This window comes from Uranotaenia lowii, chromosome 1 (assembly GCF_029784155.1).
Source record: "Uranotaenia lowii strain MFRU-FL chromosome 1, ASM2978415v1, whole genome shotgun sequence".
Taxonomy (NCBI): Eukaryota; Metazoa; Arthropoda; class Insecta; order Diptera; family Culicidae; genus Uranotaenia; species Uranotaenia lowii.
In genome coordinates, this window is record NC_073691.1 from 44,245,834 (window position 1) to 44,264,404 (window position 18,571).

At 34.3% G+C, this 18,571-nt stretch overlaps 1 protein-coding gene across 1 annotated transcript in view; it reads left to right on the forward strand.

Moving 5' to 3' along the window:
* Positions 1-3,315: 3,315 nt before the first annotated feature.
* The window catches only part of LOC129739790 (obg-like ATPase 1), a 217,551-nt gene continuing 202,295 nt past the window's right edge, over positions 3,316-18,571 (forward strand). The window contains exons 1-3 of the mRNA XM_055731309.1: positions 3,316-3,467; positions 5,180-5,389; positions 15,383-15,439. Coding sequence (XP_055587284.1) covers positions 5,205-5,389; positions 15,383-15,439 — 242 coding nt within the window. The 5' untranslated portion in view covers positions 3,316-3,467; positions 5,180-5,204. The remainder of the gene's footprint in view (positions 3,468-5,179; positions 5,390-15,382; positions 15,440-18,571) is intronic.

The window sequence follows — 18,571 nt, forward strand, 5'->3', positions numbered from 1 at the left end:
GAATTCCGAATTGTTAATTATGAATTCTGAACTCAGAATTCAGAAATAAGAATTCAGAATTCAGAATTCAGAATACAGATTTCAGAATACAGATTTCAGAATACAGAGTTCAGAATTCAGAATTCAGAATTCAGAATTCAGAATTCAGAATTCAGAATTCAGAATTCAGAATTCAGAATTCAGAATTCAGAATTCAGAATTCAGAATTCAGAATTCAGAATTCAGAATTCAGAATTCAGAATTCAGAATTCAGAATTCAGAATTCAGAATTCAGAATTCAGAATTCAGAATTCAGAATTCAGAATTCAGAATTCAGAATTCAGAATTCTGAATTCAGAATTCAGAATTCAGAATTCAGAATTCAGAATTCAGAATTCAGAATTCAGAATTCAGAATTCAGAATTCAGAATTCAGAATTCAGAATTCAGAATTCAGAATTCAGAATTCAGAATTCAGAATTCAGAATTCAGAATTCAGAATTCAGAATTCAGAATTCAGAATTCAGAATTCAGAATTCAGAATTCAGAATTCAGAATTCAGAATTCAGAATTCAGAATTCAGAATTCAAAATTCAGAATTCAGAATTCAGAATTCAGAATTCAGAATTCAGAATTCAGAATTCAGAATTAAGAATTCAGAATTCAGAATTCAGAATTCAGAATTCAGAATTCAGAATTCAGAATTCAGAATTCAGAATTCAGAATTCAGAATTCAGAATTCAGAATTCTGAGTTCCGAATTCTGAATACAGCATTCTGAATTCTGAATTCTGACTCCTGAGTTCTGAATTCCGTATTCTGGATTCTGAAATCTGAATTCTGAATTGTGATTTCTGACTTCTGAGCTCTGAATTCCGTATTCTGAATTCTGAAATCTGAATTCTGAATTCTTAATTCTGTGAAATCTGAATTCTGAATTTTGAATTCTGAAATCTGAATTCTGAATTCTGAATTCTGAATTCTGAATTCTGAATTCTGAATTCTGAATTCTGAATTCTGAATTCTGAATTCTGAATTCTGAATTCTGAATTCTGAATTCTGAATTCTGAATTCTGAATTCTGAATTCTGAATTCTGAATTCTGAATTCTGAATTCTGAATTCTGAATTCTGAATTCTGAATTCTGAATTCTGAATTCTGAATTCTGAATTCTGAATTCTGAATTCTGAATTCTGAATTCTGAATTCTGAATTCTGAATTCTAAATTCTGAATTCTGAATTCTGAATTCTGAATTCTGAATTCTGAATTCTGAATTCTGAATTCTGAATTCTGAATTCTGAATTCTGAATTCTGAATTCTGAATTCTGAATTCTGAATTCTGAATTCTGAATTCTGAATTCTTAATTCTGAATTCTGAATTTTGAATTCTGAATTCTGAATTCTGAATTCTTAATTCTGAATTCTGAATTCTGAATTCTGAATTCTGAATTCTGAATTCTGAATTCTGAATTCTGAATTCTGAATTCTGAATTCTGGATTCTGATTTCTGACTTCTGAATTTCCAATTCAGGATTCTGAAATCCGATTTCTGACTTCTGATTTTTGACTTCTGAGTTCTGAATTCCGTATTCTGGATTCAGAAATCTGAATTCTGATTTCTGACTTATTTATTTATTTTTAATTCAGATTTTTGACTTCTGAGTTCTTAATTCCGTATTCTGGATTCTTAAATCTTAATTCTGAATTGTGATTTCTGACTTCTGAGCTCTGAATTCCATATTCTGATTTCTGAATTCTGAATTCTGTGTTCAGCACTCTAAATTCTGATTTTGTAATTTCAAATGTTGATATTATATTTCTGAATTCTGTATTCTTAATTCTGATTTCTGAATTCTGGATGCTGAATTCTGAATTTTGAATTCTGAATTCTGAATTCTGAATTCTGAATTCTGAATTCTGAATTCTGAATTCTGAATTCTGAATTCTGAATTCTGAATTTTGAATTCTGAATTCTGAATTCTGAATTCTGAATTCTGAATTCTGAATTCAGAATTCTGAATTCTGAATTCTGAATTCTGAATTCTGAATTCTGAATTCTTAATTCTTAATTCTGAATTCTGAATTCTGAATTCTGAATTCTGAATTCTGAATTCTGAATTCTGAATTCTGAATTCAGAATTCTGAATTCTGAATTCTGAATTCAGAATTCTGAATTCTGAATTCTGAATTCTGAATTCTGAATTCTGAATTCTGAATTCTGAATTCTGAATTCTGAATTCTGAATTCTGAATTCTGAATTCTGAATTCTGAATTCTGAATTCTGAATTCTGAATTCTGAATTCTGAATTCTGAATTCTGAATTCTGAATTCTGAATTCTGAATTCTGAATTCTGAATTCTTAATTCTTAAATCTAAATTCTTAATTCTTAATTCTTAATTTTGAATTCCTAATTCTGAATTCTAAATTCTAAATTCTGAATTCTGAATTTTGAATTCTGAATTTTGAATTCTGATTTCTGATTTCTGAATTCTGAATTCTGAATTCTGAAATCCGAGTTCTGAATTCAGAATTCTGAGTTCTGATCTCTGAATTCTGAATTGTAACAAAACGCTTCTACTTTCAAAAATTTATGGGACATTCTTTTTTAATTCTAAGGCACTTTTTCGCTAACACTTTCTGGGAAACTTTCAAAAACAATTATTTTATTTACATAGTTTCCCGTCTCACGACAAAACTTATTGAACATATTCCTTTAAATTGCGAAACAAATTTCATTCAAGAAAGATTTCGAGATTCGAAATTCATAACTTTAATAAAAATTTAAGTTTGGGATCCGAAGTTTAGAATTTCAAATTAAGTATCATAAGTTCTGAATGAATCCTTATATTCTGAATTTTTAACTCTCAATCTTCAATTTAAGATTTAAGAACTCTGAATTCGGAATACAAAAAATCTAAAATGTAGAACTCAAATTTCATGTATCGGAATTCAGAAAACATCAATCGGAATTCAGAAACTTGAATTTTTAATTCATCATCAGAATTCGAAGTTCATAATCATAAATTTGGTTTAAAATCCCTGAGAAAAAAGGGAAAAAAAATAATCATAAATAAGTATCTAGAATTCAGAAATCATGAGTTCAGTAAGCAAACTCTATAATTCAGATTTGCTATTCAGAATTGTTTTCCAAACAGAAACTATAATAATTTTATTTGAACCAGTCCAATCAATCGTTCTCGATCAACAAAAATGAACTAATGAGTGCCTCAGAAGTTCACGCAACATGAACAGCATGAATTTTCCCACCCATCCAGATGAATTCCATAACGAAGCGGGCAAACGTCAAATTCGAAGAAAGAACGGGAACCAAAACAAAACTCACAATAACAACTGCTCGCGAGTCCACGTTTGATTTCCTTCCTTTGCGGCTAAAAAAAGTTCCCGGATCGCGACGATTGTGCCGGAATCTGTGACCGAATTTCGCGTTTTTCGAGTGATTTTTGGAACTTGATTGTGCTAGTTTTGAGGGTAAGTCTGGGAAATATCGTTTTAACATGCTTTTGTGTGATTTTACTACTAAAATACTGGTCAAAAGGGTAGCAATCCGGGAGACTGCTGGTTTGTTTTGAACATCTGAAGTAAGGTTAGGGTGTTGCTCGATCCGCGAGCACAAACCGTTGCCGGATGTCTATTTTTGGAAGTGGATCCACTAGAATATTCCTGTCTAATAAATGTCTTGAAATTTTATCAGCTATTTAAAATTTGAACTAATTTTTTTTAATGATTTTGGAAGAATTTAAATCTATGGATTCTGATTTTTTCTATCACTTCTAGATTTGATACCAAGTTGGTCGGCTGAAAAAAAAGGAAAATGTTAATTTTTTAGCAAAATTATACAAATGAAAAAATCAATTATTAAAATGAAAAACTGATTTAAAATAAAAATAATATTTAATATTTTGCCCTTAGCTAAAATTCAGATAGAGACAATCTGAATTCAGAGATATAAATTATTTACCATTAAATGGTAAAAAAAATAAATTCCATAATTTTTAGAAAACTGAATAGAAAAACTCTTATACATAATTATTTCATACCTGTAGAACTTTTGGTCTTTTAAAATTAAAAAAATTATTTAGCAAAAACCTTGTTAAAGACCATTTCAAGACTTTGTTGAAGACTTTTTGAGCAATGCTTTAAAGTATAACAGAAATTTTGTCATTGTAATTTTTTACCCAATTGCACGGAAAATTAAAGTGACTGATTTTTTTCTTAAACTATTTTCCATTTCCCAACTATTTTTTCCATTTCTGGACCGATAAGTCTGAGCAAAAAGAAAGAGTAACTTTTCTTTTAAACATGATAATTCTTCAGTTCATTCTTTACTAAAGATGAAAAAAAATCAACAAATGTCGTATTTTTTGAAGATTTGCATATAGCCTTTTAACTCCGCTCGAGATTGTTTAACTAAATTGAAGTCATCGCGTACTTCTACAATAAAAAATCTTAGTTTCTTCTTTTTCAGTATATTATCGATATTTGAATGTATTAAACATGAAATCTGAAGCCTGAGACTTAGGAAATGGGAAGGGAGACCTGAAACTTTAGGCCTGAGGCCTGATACATAGAAACATAGACCTAACTCCTAAGACTTGAAACCTTAGCGAGACAAGAGACATAAGACTTAAGACTTGAGGAAAAATACGTGAGACGTGAGAAGTAAAACGTAAAACCGGTCTCATATCTTATGTCTCATGTCTGGACTCATGTTTCAGGTGTCATGTCTCAAATCTGAGGTCTCATGTCCAAGATCTTATAATTTTTTTTATGTCTCATGTCATATGTCTCAAATCTCAGGTGTCAAGTCTTATGTCTGAGGTCTGAGATCTGAAGTCTAGTGTATCATGTCTTATGCATCAGAACAGGGCAGATAGTCAAGGTCTAAGGTCTCAGCCTCAGAGCTGAGGTTCTCGCAGTTTCAAAAATTGTTAAGTGTGGTCTGTTGAAAAGGATTCTCTCAGATACTGCGTTAATTGCGAAAACGGAGTGAAAAGCATATTTGAAAACTATGTAGAAAAGACCTTGTTTACTTAACATTTGAATGTGAGAAACATAAAGTTCCTTTAAAATTTGAGGCGTTACTCAAAGTTTTTCATGACGTTTTTTTTCAGTCTCGTTAGCCAAAACACCTTTAAAATATTTAATTTACACTCTTCTTTTTTACGGTTGTTTTTTCACAGCTCAGTGAACAAGCAACACATCATCATGCCTCCCAAGAAGATCCTGGAACCGGAAGTGAAGCCGCTGATTGGTCGCATCGGTACCAATCTGCGCATCGGTATCGTCGGTGTACCGAATGTGGGCAAGTCCACCTTCTTCAACGTGCTGACCAAGAGTGCGGCCCCGGCGGAAAACTTCCCCTTCTGCACGATCGACCCGAACGAGAATCGGTAAGCGCTTTTCTTTTTTTTAATTCCTTCCCTCCTCCCACCGATTGTGCCGGCCGGCCATACCGTTTAATTAATACTCCGGTAGCAGCACCATTCCGATCGCTTCGGTATTGGGAAAATGGCAAATTAGAGATGAATCTCCCTGCCACCCTGGCAAGCAAGCTAGTTGAATCATTGAAGCGTGCAAAAGCCGCGCGCCTCATTTGCATATCAAAGGTGCAGAATTGACAATTTTCGAACGAAGAGCTAACAATCATTCATTCGTCAATCGATTGATGTCGAGACGGGGTGGTTGTTTGCTGCTGCTAAAATTAAGCAAAAAGTGACTAATTAAAGAGGGAAGCTTTCCGGTTGACTCGGCATTCAGTTTTGCGCTTTACGGAATTTTATTTGTGAAGAAAAAAACAGTCTTGATACTCCCAAAACTAATTTTTAAAAATGATTAATTTTGGGGTTCAATTTAGATTAGGTTTTTACTCTTGAAAACTCCATAAAGTTTCCAAGTTCCAATTTTTCCTAAGCTTTACATATTCCCAGTTGAATTTTGCACTTCAAGATAAAGCTCTAGTTCTTTCATCAACTAAAAATTTAAAATCAATAATTTATTTCACAATTAATAAGAATCTTGTGAATATGTTTTAAAAATTGAAATCTATGTTTTTAAAGGACTCAATCTTTAAAATAAAACTTGATTTCATATTTGAGATTTATTTTTGTTTGTGGTTCAAAACAGACTCTGATTGAATATAAAATTTTAATTTCGAACCAACTCCTGCGATTTGAATCCTTAATAAAATTCTCACATTGATGTTTTAATCTTGATTATAAAACTTTACATAAAACTAAATCTCCAATTGATTTTTTATTTTTTATTCCGAGTCTGAATCCTGCTTTTTGAACCTGGGTTCAAATCTGAATTTTGAATTCGATGACAATTTTTGAATCTAAGTTAAAGATAATAATTTTAACAAACCTGGTCATTATTACCTGAGACACATGTTCAGATCATCTTAATCTTCCATTCAATATACTGATGAACTGAGATTTTTGAAAGACCCAGTATGTTCTATGAAAAAATCAACAACAAAAAACTAAAATTTGAATCCAAAACATTGAGAAATGCGATGAAACGAAGCAAAGCCTAAATAGGATATAATTTTTTTAAGTAATATTTTTTTCTACCAGAAAATCCGGGAAAGCGGTCAAAATTTTTCATCGGTTCCCACCATATTTATACATTCGTCGGATAGTTTTATTTTTGAGAATTCTAAAGATCAAAGACACACTTAAAGTTATGAAAAAAAACACTTGATTTTTTTTTATAAAAACCTCAGTAAATTTTAAATCATATTTTAGGCTTCCAAAAAATCGTTTATGTTAATTTTGATAAAATTTGGAAGCAAAATACATGACTGAATGACACAATTTAAATTTTTATTTGCATTTTCAAATAAAGTAAAACAATTCGGGCAAAGTCTGGGCAATCTGACAAGTAAGTCTAATCTTATTTCCCAATTCAATATTTGGGACTGAATTTCTATCAACAAGTTAGGATTTTTTTTTCACAAAACTGTGGTTGAATTGTTGAGCTAAGATAAGATTTCGAGGTTTTTTGCTTTAGCTCTGAGTCAAGTTTGTTACTCTTGAATGATTATGGTCGTTCATGAAAATTTTAGGAAGAATTTTAAATTTTGAGTTTAGAAAAATAATGTTTCGCTTGACATTTTTGGACCCTCATGGGGGGTTTTAACCACCATCCAGTTCGTCTAACTGACTAATAAACTGGCCTTACTTAATTTTTCCAGGTAAACAGGCTGCCCACCGATGAAAAAAAAAACACAATACGGTGGTCAAATCGTGCGCAAAATATTTGCACCGCAAGTGGGGAGATATTTTCAAAAAATTCCAAATTTACACCAAAATGCACCTCTGTAGCGAATTCCAGCAGGTTCCCAGCCAAAAATTTTTCGTTGACAAGTCTCGCCTGAATATTCCAGAAATAAAAAAGAAAAAAATTATAAATTTTATGTCCAGTACTTGAAAATGCTGTCGATCTGTGGTCACTGCAAACCAGTCAGTGTTCCATAACGATTGACACGACGAATGGCTAAATATACCAAGAAGACTGCCTCCAATAGCACTTCTATAGGCCTCACCAAGTTTATACTCTGTTTTGATTGTGTCTGGAATCGCGCCATTACGCGAAAACTGTGGTGGAGTGATAAAAAATCAAGTACATTGCTTTTTGCCCAAGAAGCTTAATCGGCTAAATTTGTCATAACTACGACCAAATTAAAAAATTTGAATAATTTTGAAGGTCAAAGTTCAGGAAAAAGAAAACGTGATAAAGAAAAACCTTGATTTGGGAAAATGGTGATACATTTTGTACATTATAGATGCCCTAAAATTTAAGTCTTGCTAGTTTACTTTATTATACTCAAGAACAACTTATGGTGCAAAATATATTCATTAGTACTTCATACTTAATTTTTCGGTTTTCCAAAGATTATTTCACGGAAACAAATTGCAAACATATCTCTCCCGTAATCTTGGAAAAAGATACAAATAAATGAAGGCCCGTGCAAAGGAGAGCGTCCATGAGGAGGGGTTTTTCGAAGTTAAAATTTAGCAAGAAATAATAACAATACAAAAAATTCACAATAATTTTAGTAAATTTTGAAAAAATAAAGCACTTCAAAAACAATGAAATTTTGCTTTAAATTTGCTTCTTGTAATCATTTTCGAAACTTTTCATAGATTAACTAAAAAATCATTATTTTTTTTATTTACGACACTTTACCATCCTTGTGGTATTCGTGTCTGAAAAAAAATCATAATCTATTAATAAAAGATGATTGACTGAAATGTGAAACGTTTATAAACTTTCAAATGCATATTATATACTTAGTTTAAAATTTCAAGCTCTGAATATTTTTTCGCTGCAAATTAAAATATTGCGTCCTGACAAGGACAAGAGTAAGAAACTGTATTTTTCTAATTAAAATTAAAAGAAGATTTTGGTTCATAAAACAAAAATTCGGAATTAAAAACAAAGACAAACATACTATAAAATATCTCCAAAAATTAAAATAGTTTATTTAAAAAACGTCAAAAAAAGTTAAAAAAAAATTTCTTGATTTTTGTCGAGTAATTTTTATGTTTTGACAAAATTTGCCCGGATTTTTGGTCGTCAATTTTTAAATCAAATGCCCAGATTTTGCCAGGTTTTTGTATAAAATTACCCGGATTTGTCCGGCCCGGATACGTGCTGGAAAAATGCTGGCAACCTTAGTTTGCTAAGATATACGATCAATTTATTTGAAAATAAAAAAAAACCGTACTATAAATTCTGTAAATTTATTTGAAAATTCATACAAAAAATCTGAATCAATAAGATAAGTTTTAAGAAGATTTATTTTCTGTTTAAACTTCTTACCATTACGTAATGATGCGTAAATGCGTAAACCTCTGTAACATTTCATCAACCTTCTAGAAACATGCACATCACATTGAAATATTTCCTAACAATTTTCCGGCTGAAAAACTGTTTTGATCAAATTAAGTTTTACGAATTTATGCCTGTTTATATTTCCGGAAAATGAGGATCAAATAAAGCTTTACTCAGATGTCTCCGGTCTAACTCGACGGCAGATTTGAATTTCTGAGAAAATTTCACATAAGATAAGAAATATTTCGGGTCTTCCAACCTCCGACTTCGATTTTTCTGGGATTTAAGCAGTTTAAGTGACCATGACAGTTTTCAGACATTGCAAATTGCCCGACTTTCAAACATACATATGTTTTTCAACGAGTATAATGATCTCAAAACTATTTTTTTTATTTGACGGTAGAAAAAACATATTTATGAAAGCATGAAGTGTTTTTGGATATCTATAGGTTGAATTATTGAAATATCATCACATTGAGTGCAAAAAAATGTAAAAATTCTGAGTAAAAGTGAATTAATGCATAAAAGTTACTAAAATTACCCGCAATGCTGGCCTAGCATCTCCCAGGGTTAACCATTTTCAACTTTTTACTAACAATACTCCAAAACCTCCTCACGTTTATGGATGGGTCGTAGAGATCTCTGCATCTATCTGTAAGTAAACGTTGACTAACATACCTTCCCCTATCCCCACACAGTCCGCAGGGTTCGGCCAGGGCACCTTCAACATTCTGTGGGGGCTGGTTTTTCATTTTAAGAGATTTATTAAAGAGTGATACGGTCAAAATTTGGTCAAGGGAAAACGCGTGTAAATCGGTGATATCGTTTATTTAAAAAATCAAATTGAATTTCTTTTTCAAGTTTAATTAGTATAAAATTCAGGAAACATATTCAGTTAGGCTTCCGCTTTTCCAAATCCGAATTGCCGGGCCTTACGCTTAACCCCTGCCGTCAGATTTTGTACAGCCATCTTGTCCACCTTCTTCGCCGCAGAAAGCCAGTTTGCTTTGAACTGTTGCTCGTCCTTAGCAGTTTTTTTTGTCTTCTTTAGGTTCCGCTTGACAATAGCCCAGTATTTCTCAATTGGGCGGAGCTCTGGCGTGTTGGGAGGGTTCTTGTCCTTGGGAACCACCTACACGATGTTGGCGGCGTACCACTCCATGGCCTTTTTACCGTAATGGCACGATTCCAAATCCGGCCAAAACAGTACGGAACAACCGTGTTTCTTCAGGAAAGGCAGCAGACGTTTATTCAAACAATCTTTCAGGTAAATTTCTTGGTTGACAGTCCCGGAAGCTATGAAAATGCTGCTTTTCAAGCCACAGGTACAGATGGCTTGCCGAACCAGATATTTCTTCGCGAACTTTGACAGTTTCATGTGCTGAAAATATCTGCTACCTCTCCCCTTCCTTTTGCCGTATAAAACTCCTGTCCCGAAAGCTGCTTGTAGTCGGCTTTGACGTAGGTTTCGTCGTCTATTACCACGCAGTCAAACTTCGTCAGTATCCTCGTGTACATTCTCCGAGATCGCGCTTTGGTCATCGAATTTTGTTTATCACCGCGATTTGGAGTCACTACCTTCTTGTAAGGCGATAGTCCGGCTCGTTTTTTGGCTCAATGCACGGTTGTAGACGATACACCCAGCTTATTTGCGGCATCTTGGAGAGAGAGGTTAGGGTTTCGCTTGAAACTACCGGCAACTCTCTTTGTCGTCTCAGCGGCTTCTGGTTTTCGATTTCCCCCCGATCCAGACTTCTTGGCTGTCGACAAACGTTCCCAAACACTTCAATTACATTTGTAACGGTTGATTTGGCAACTTTTAGTGATTTTGCCAACTTTGCGTGCGAGTAGCTCAGATTTTCGCTATAAGGTATTTCCCGACTTGTCAACAGAACAGCTGATTTCTCATGTTTACAATTTTCGGCAGCTGGTGGTAGGCTGGGGGAGGAAGACTGAATAAAAAAAGAAAAAAAATCTTTCAAACGTCAAATTTCTCTCATCAATCTACCGACCAGTGCGAAGGTTCAAAATTTGATTTTCTTATTTAGTGATTTTTAATAAAACTTGTTTGATGCTGAAAAGCACTTGTTTTGCATAAAACGATGATTTAATTAGGTTTTGTTTTGCTCTGGCAAATTCTAGCATGAACAAGCGTATTGAGTCGCTCAAATTTCGACGAAATACTTTGAAGGTAATGTTGATGTTATGTAATGTTAATTTGAAAAAAATAATTTCTTTTGAAGAAATAATTGAACAGTGCTAATCTCCCAAGTTCAAAATGGCGACCAGTAGGTGTTTACCTTTTTCAAAACAAAAACAAAAAGCTACCCTACCACCATCTGTCTCAGGAAATGCTCTATACGCGAGCAAAATTTTGATACGCTGCTCTTCTTCCTTGGACGGAATTTTGACAACTGAAGAGTGAATTCCAAAATCAAAATAAGAGCAACATTCTACACACACACACACACTTTCAAAATGAGGGGTGTTCTGGTTTTTTAAATGCAAAATTGAAAGAAATACGTCAAGTTGATATTGACCAAATTTTGACCGTATCACCCTTTAACACACTTGGTATCTGTAACTTATGAAAAAATGATAGAATATCACAAGACTTAAAAACCCATAACAATTTTGTGTAGGATGTTTTTTTATTTATCATTTTAAGATGTGATGAAAACTTTAAAAAAGAATCAAGTTCGTCTAAGTGTTCAATGATTTGAGTGTTAGAAAAACAACCAAATCAATGAAATATGTTGAAATTTTGCTATATACCGACAAAAAATGGACAATAAAAGTCTGTAAAACCGGGGAAAACCGGGAATTTCAAAGATTGCAGCAGAACCTCTTGTTTTGGTTCCTCTTGCTATTTCCAATTCACAATCGAGAACAATAGATCAATAATTGCTGATGACAGATGATGATGATAAACGCGGTACAAATGTTTACATCATAACACGGTTAGGCGGGAATACTCGAATTGGGTTTGTGGTGACACAACAGTGTTGCCAGATATTCTGGGTAAGAATATCAAAGTGCTCATTAGGAAATGAGTACTTTCCCGGTTCGGGAATATAAGAAGTGGAAAGTGACAATTAGCTATCGCTAATTAATATAGTTGTATTCTAATGACCTAACAGACGAAACATGAATAAAGATAACTCTATTCCACCACTGAAACCTGCGTTTTTAACAGCTTCAAATTCTGAATTTGGTTGGTTTCACTTTTTAATTAAAACCCAATCTAAATACAAGCCAGTTTTTGTGTCAAGATTTGAGTTTCAATACAGATGCAGGGTTGCCACTCATTCGGGAAATGTGGGAAAATAAATGAGAAATAGATTGTAAAAATACAATATTTTTCGGATTGAATTCTTTGCGGTTTTTAATGTATCAACTCCCGTTTAACTTGCAATTTCTTTTTTGCTTAAACAACGGAATGTTCCAGCAAAAATTCCGAACATAAACTAACATATGTGTACACTAGGCCGACGAAATGACTTTTTGCTTTTTTCGATGTCTTTTGGGTCACCAAGCAACAGTGTAAAATTTGAGATGATTTGGTTAATTGCTGAATTAGCACAATGCAATTCAATTTTCTATAGAAATTTTTTTGCCTATTATTATCATCCAGAAAATTCAAATAAGCTTGAAATAAAGTTTGTCTTTAATTATTGGTTTAGCCTTTTCTTAAGCTTCATTTTTTGGTAACATGAGAAGAAGCTAAGTCTTTCATGAAAGAATTATATCCATTTCAAAGTAAAAAATCTGAATTCAGTGAAATAATAGTGAAACATAGTGAAATGATTTAAAAAATGGTAGGTTTTGCTAACTAGTGCTTTCACAAATTTCTAGATATGTTTTGTCAAGGTTAAACTCAACAAACCGATTGGCTATGCAAAGCATTTTTTGCGATTTTTTATTTTCATTCTACAGTTAAACAGCTTTAAAATGAGTAATCAAAAAACGCTAAAATTAAAAAAATATATTATGATTTTTTTTTTTGCATGACATTGAATATCTTTTTTGAGGTAAAAGTAAGGTTTAAGGTTTGTTTACATAAAATGTACTGCAAGAATCAAGGAATATTTAAAATCCAGGGATATATTTTTCAGAACTTTCAGTACAGCTCTGGCGGTTTTTTAATGAAAAATTTTGCTATCCCATACAAATTTCCATACAAAATTCAAACTTGTTGCGCTTATTTAGAACTGAATGAATCGCTTCAAAAACTTTTGTTGCTATTTGTAGCATTAAAAATCGCCAAAAAGTTATGGGAGTTGTAAAAATGTATAAATTTGAAATTTTCATACAAAATTTGCAGCGGTCTAGTGTACACGTATACGCAATCAAAGTAGCATTTAAATGAGAACTACGAATACGGTCGATATCTGCATATGAAGTGAAGTCAGAATTCGTCGCTTTAGAGAGATTTCTTGAATCGTTGAATCTTTAAATAGTGAAACGGTTCAAACAGAAACTTTAAATGAATAAACTTCAAATAAATGCCTAGCATGTTTTGGGACTTATCTTTTAATTTTTGTCACAATTTAACATTTTGAGCCTTTGAATTTTTTTCAACGAATATTTGGTTGGGTTCGACTAGATCGAGCTGAGCCGTTTGATAATTTTCAAACAACAGATTTGAATCTAATTTACAAGACCGAAAAAGCTGATATGATTGACGGAAATTAGTTTCATGCATTAAAAACAAATGGTTCTGGTCCTTAAATGAACAAATGTTGTCCCATGTATGAATATTTGTACATTAAACTTAAAAACTAAGAAATATTTTTAGATGAATTATTAAGAAGAAAGAAATGAAAATGTTTGTATCATTTTGATTGTATAAAAAAAAAACACTTCACTTAATTTCTGATCTAAATTCTCACTGTGTAATCATAACCATTTTTAAACTGAATTCACGTCTTAAAAATATTTTCATGAAAATCCTAGGGCTTTAAAAAGTTTGTAAAATACATTCAAATGAGGTTTTTGAAACAAAGAAAACACATCATTGCACATAAGATTTAAAAATCACTATTCTCTGTATTGAATCATTTAATATGCCATTTAATGAAAATGAGTTTGCTTTAAGACATCTTTTCATTATATTCATACATTTAGCACAGAATTTCTGATAAAACCAAATCTTTACAGTTTGTTTCAAATGCCTCTTTTCCTAAAAAAAACAACTATTTTTGGTTTGGCTTTTTCTTATTTTCTTATTGATTTGAAAAAATGTTTTTCTTAATAAGCAAATACGAAAACGCGCAGAGTTAGTGCCAGGCTCGACACAGTGATGTTCTGAAAATTGAAATCTCAAATATGCTAAGATGTTAGGGTTTAGTTTAAAAATTATAATAAAATCATTTATTGAAGGTAGAAAACCGTTAAATAGAGCTTCTGTGACTGAATTTAGAATAATATTTAACACCCTCTACCGAGATGGGAATCGAACGACGCTACCGCATAACCGAATTTTTTTGTGAATGAACGTGGAATATCTTTAAAAACAAAGTCAAAAATCATTGTTGTACAGGTTCAAGTGAAACATCATTGAAAATTGTGTTCTAAAAGTAAAACTACAAAAATTAAAAACTGGCAAAGTACGACTTATATCCTGTCTTTTGATCACCGATCTTTAAAAACACCTTTGTAGTAGATGAATCCCATCACAAGACAAAATCTTTGCTATGAGTTATCCCTGAGACATATGAAATTGGATAATAAGACGCATTTTCAGAGATCTTTTCAGAACTAAACTTGCGATATAGTTGTAATCAAAAAATGTACTTCAATTTATATCACGACCCTTTAGAAGGTCACATCGAGGAAGGCCTCCTGTTCTCTTTAATCGGCTGGCCCCGGTCCGATTCGTTACTCCTGCAAAACCGGTTTGTGCAAGAATATTAAATATTTGCCGTTCAACATGGCCGATCGCCATCATCATCATTATTGTTGTTGCTGTTTGTCGTGTTACAGACGGGCAGACGGGCAGCAGCAAAACGACAGGAGGTTATCACATCGACCGGGCTACCGAAATACGCAAATTGCTGACCACATCAACGGCAAACGGCGGCGGCCATTTATTGGCGAAGGATATTTCTCGACGACGAACTGCAGCAATGATTATGATGATGGGGTTCTCCCCACCCGAATTTCCAGCGAACGTGGTGGTGCGATAATGTTGCATATTGAGCGCAAAATTAAACCGAAATTATGCACGCATTTTTTCCGTTGCACGAGAAATTTATTCGGTTGCTCACGGAAAAAAAAGTATCGAAATATTAATGAAAGTAATGATCCGTATAAAAAGTGCTGTCCTACGAAGAGGCCCGGATCGATCGGCTGCGATGTCCCAGAAATGGCCGGCAGCAGTAATAGCAGCCGTAGGGAAAATTTTGACTTATTTTGGACCGAGCCGGTCGTAATAACAGATAATTTGAACTTTTATCGTTTTCCCTTACCGGGAATGTCTAGCGTACTTTTTTTTTTGGTTACCATACTTATATCTTCTTTTTCTTTCATCTTGTCACCTACAGAGTCCCGGTTCCGGACGCTCGATTCGACTATCTCTGCGAGTACCACAAGCCCGCAAGGTAAGTAATCAATATATTTTTTTGCAAAGGTCTTTTTACTCAAAGTTTAAATGAATTAAGAAAACAGCCTCACGGGGACGCCCTAAAGGAGGAATCGCATTTTTAAGATTAGAGCTGCGAAAAAGTGGACGAAATCTAACTTTTGAATTATAAGCTTAAAATTTTCTTTTTTTTGCTTGTCCCGCTAGGGAACGGCTGAGACCATTATAAATCTCAAACTTAAAAGTCTTTTCGTTGAAATGTTAAAGGCTATAATCAAAGTACTAAATTACTGTAGTATCTAAGTTGTCAGGTACATATTTCTATACTGTTTATCTTATGTCAACTAAAGATCATTATTAGTTTAACCACGGATAATGAAGGTTCTAGATGCTACAAATTGGCTACTTGGCGAATAAAAATCAAATTTTGAACATTTATGGAAGGCATGAGCATTGTTCAACCAACACCTCAGATTAATATTATAAAAAAAAAATACCACAATTTTATGTTGCGGTGTTGTTACAAATGGAAAAGGCATTAAAGCTACGAAAGTGCCTTAGACACAGCACAGGTTCTCGATTTGTGAGACCCATTGCCAAGACCCGAGAAACTGAAAGTCCTTGGATTGAAGGCCCATGATTTATTTTTATTTTTATTGTAGTCCGTCTAACGACATAATTTGATGAACAATATTCCTCCAATTCACTCGGTCCATGGCAACTGTTTGTTCATTGTTAATATATCAACGGATCACGTATTGATCCTTATGACTAAACTTAAAAGTAACATTCATATAAAATTAGCAAAACATTATTTACTACAGACTACACAGTTCTTAACATCGCTAGAATTCTTCTTTCGAACATTTTCCTAGAATGTCCTTGTAAGACCAATCAGGGCATTATTGGCTCCATAGTTGTTCTGGCGAAGAGGAATGTGAAGCTGAAGGGCTGAAGGTTCCGATCTATTAATCCTGGAGGTTTGATAGTTTCCAGCAGCATGGGGCTATATTCGAAGTCGAAGTCTATATTCGAAGCCAGAAGATCGGAGACTAATGGTAGCTCGTCCGGGCTCGGAGCGTGTCCAAGGATATGAGGTAGCAACGATTCTCGTGTCGAGGAAGGCGGAACGGATCTTGCCATTTCATGTGTCTCAAAGCGTAACGTAGAAAGCGTCTTTGGATGGCCTCGATTCGATCAGCACCATACAGCAGATGCATACTCCAAAGTTGAGCAGACAAGGTTACGATAGAGACTTTTCAGGCAGTAAATGTCTTTGAAGTCTTTAGTCACGCGAAAGATAAATCTCAAACTTAAAATCCGACTTAAAATCCAACTGTCGGTCAAGAATTACACCCAAATCATTTACGTGCTTTGCTCGAGCAATTATCTGGTTTCCAAGAAAATAATCAGTAGTTATAGGAAGCCGTTTACGGGAAAAGGTAATGACCGAGTATTTTTGCGGTTTAATGGCAGGCAGTTGTTGTCGCACCATTTGGCAAAATTGTCAAACTGTCGCTGTAAAAGTACAGTATCTCCAGAACATGTTATAGTTTAGAAAAGCTTCAGATCATCTGCATAGGCGAGTTTTGGACCGACTACTGTTAAAGCACGTCATTGAAGTAAATCAGGAACACTACTGGGCCTAAGTGGCTGCCTTGAGGCCCGCCTGATGTGCCAGAGAATTGTTTGGAACATGAGTTACCTGATCTTACAGAGAATTTACGTCCAATGAGGTAACTGCGAAACCAATCTAATAAGGATCCGCAAATTCCTAGCCTATCCAGCTTCGCAATAGCAGTTTCGTGGTTCACCTTGTCAAAAGCAGCCGACAGATCGAGAAAATTGGGTCAAAGATAACGAGTTCGAACAGTTTAGCTACTGCACACAAAGTCGATATTCCTCTGTATCAATATTCCTCCTTTCGCTTTTTTGTAGACCGGAAACATAAAGGCATTCTTCCACAACGACGGAAAGATAGCTTTGTCTAGCGATGCGTCAAATATGCGTTTGATAAAAATCACTAAATGAGGCATGAAGCATTTAAAAAAAGTAGCTGGTATGCCATCGGGGTTGGGGAAACAGTTTTTTTCAGTTTAACAGTCGTCTTCAGAATAGTTTCTTCAACAAAAGAGATGTTGTTTCAAAGGGTAGTCAAAGATGGAATGTTTCTAGTTGCACTAGTTATTTGTTCAGAGGATACGGATCCGGGAGTAAAGACGCTAGAAAACTTTTTAGCAAAAAGATTGCATATATCGTGGTCCGATGAGGCCATCTCGTCATCCAGAAACAAGTTAGTTGATAATCCAGACTTCTTCCGCTGGTTGTTGACGTGTTTCCAAAAAGACTTAGGGTTTTGTTTTAAATTCCGTTGTAATCGAGATAAGTAATTCTGGTAGCATTTGGAGCTGGTTGTTTAAAACGCTGAATTCAGCTTACGGAATTCCTTTGAGGAGGTGATTTGAGCCTGTTGTAGTTTCGAAAAGCTTTGCGCTACATAGTTTTCATACGTTTCAAACCTTTGGTGATCCAAGGCGTTCGAGCATTTTCGGCAGTTAGACGTTTCGGCATATGTAGATCTATTATGTGATTGATGATGTGTGTAAATTTTTCTGCTGCAGCGTTGGGATCTGATCGATCAAGCTCAGCTTCCCAATCAACTGAGTCTAGCTTCTGAGAAATAGCCTGGAAACCAGCGTTTTTAAAATCAAGGAAGAAAGATGTCTGTTCTCTAATTTCTCGAATTCGTCAGATCACGCTCCACTCGGTCTTACCACCTTGCGCCCCTGCTCGTCTCGTTCCTACCGGATTCGCAGCGTATCCGACCTGCCTTCATCACATTCTGGATACTGGGTTCGCCGTATAGTCGCGCAAGCTCGTGGTTCATCCTTAGCCTTCACACTGCGGACCTGCACACGAGTGCAGGTCCCCCGAGTGTGCGCAGGTCTTTCTCGAGCAATATCCACGTCACGTGCCCGTAGAAAATAATCGGTCTGAGCGCCATGTACAGGTTACTTGTGGAGTCCATAGTAGGCACGACTTCCGCTGATCATTCGCCGCCGGATCTCACGGCTGATGTCATTGTCTGTGGTCACCAGTGACTTAAGATATACAAAGTCTTCGACTATCTGCAGCTCGTTGCCGTCGATCG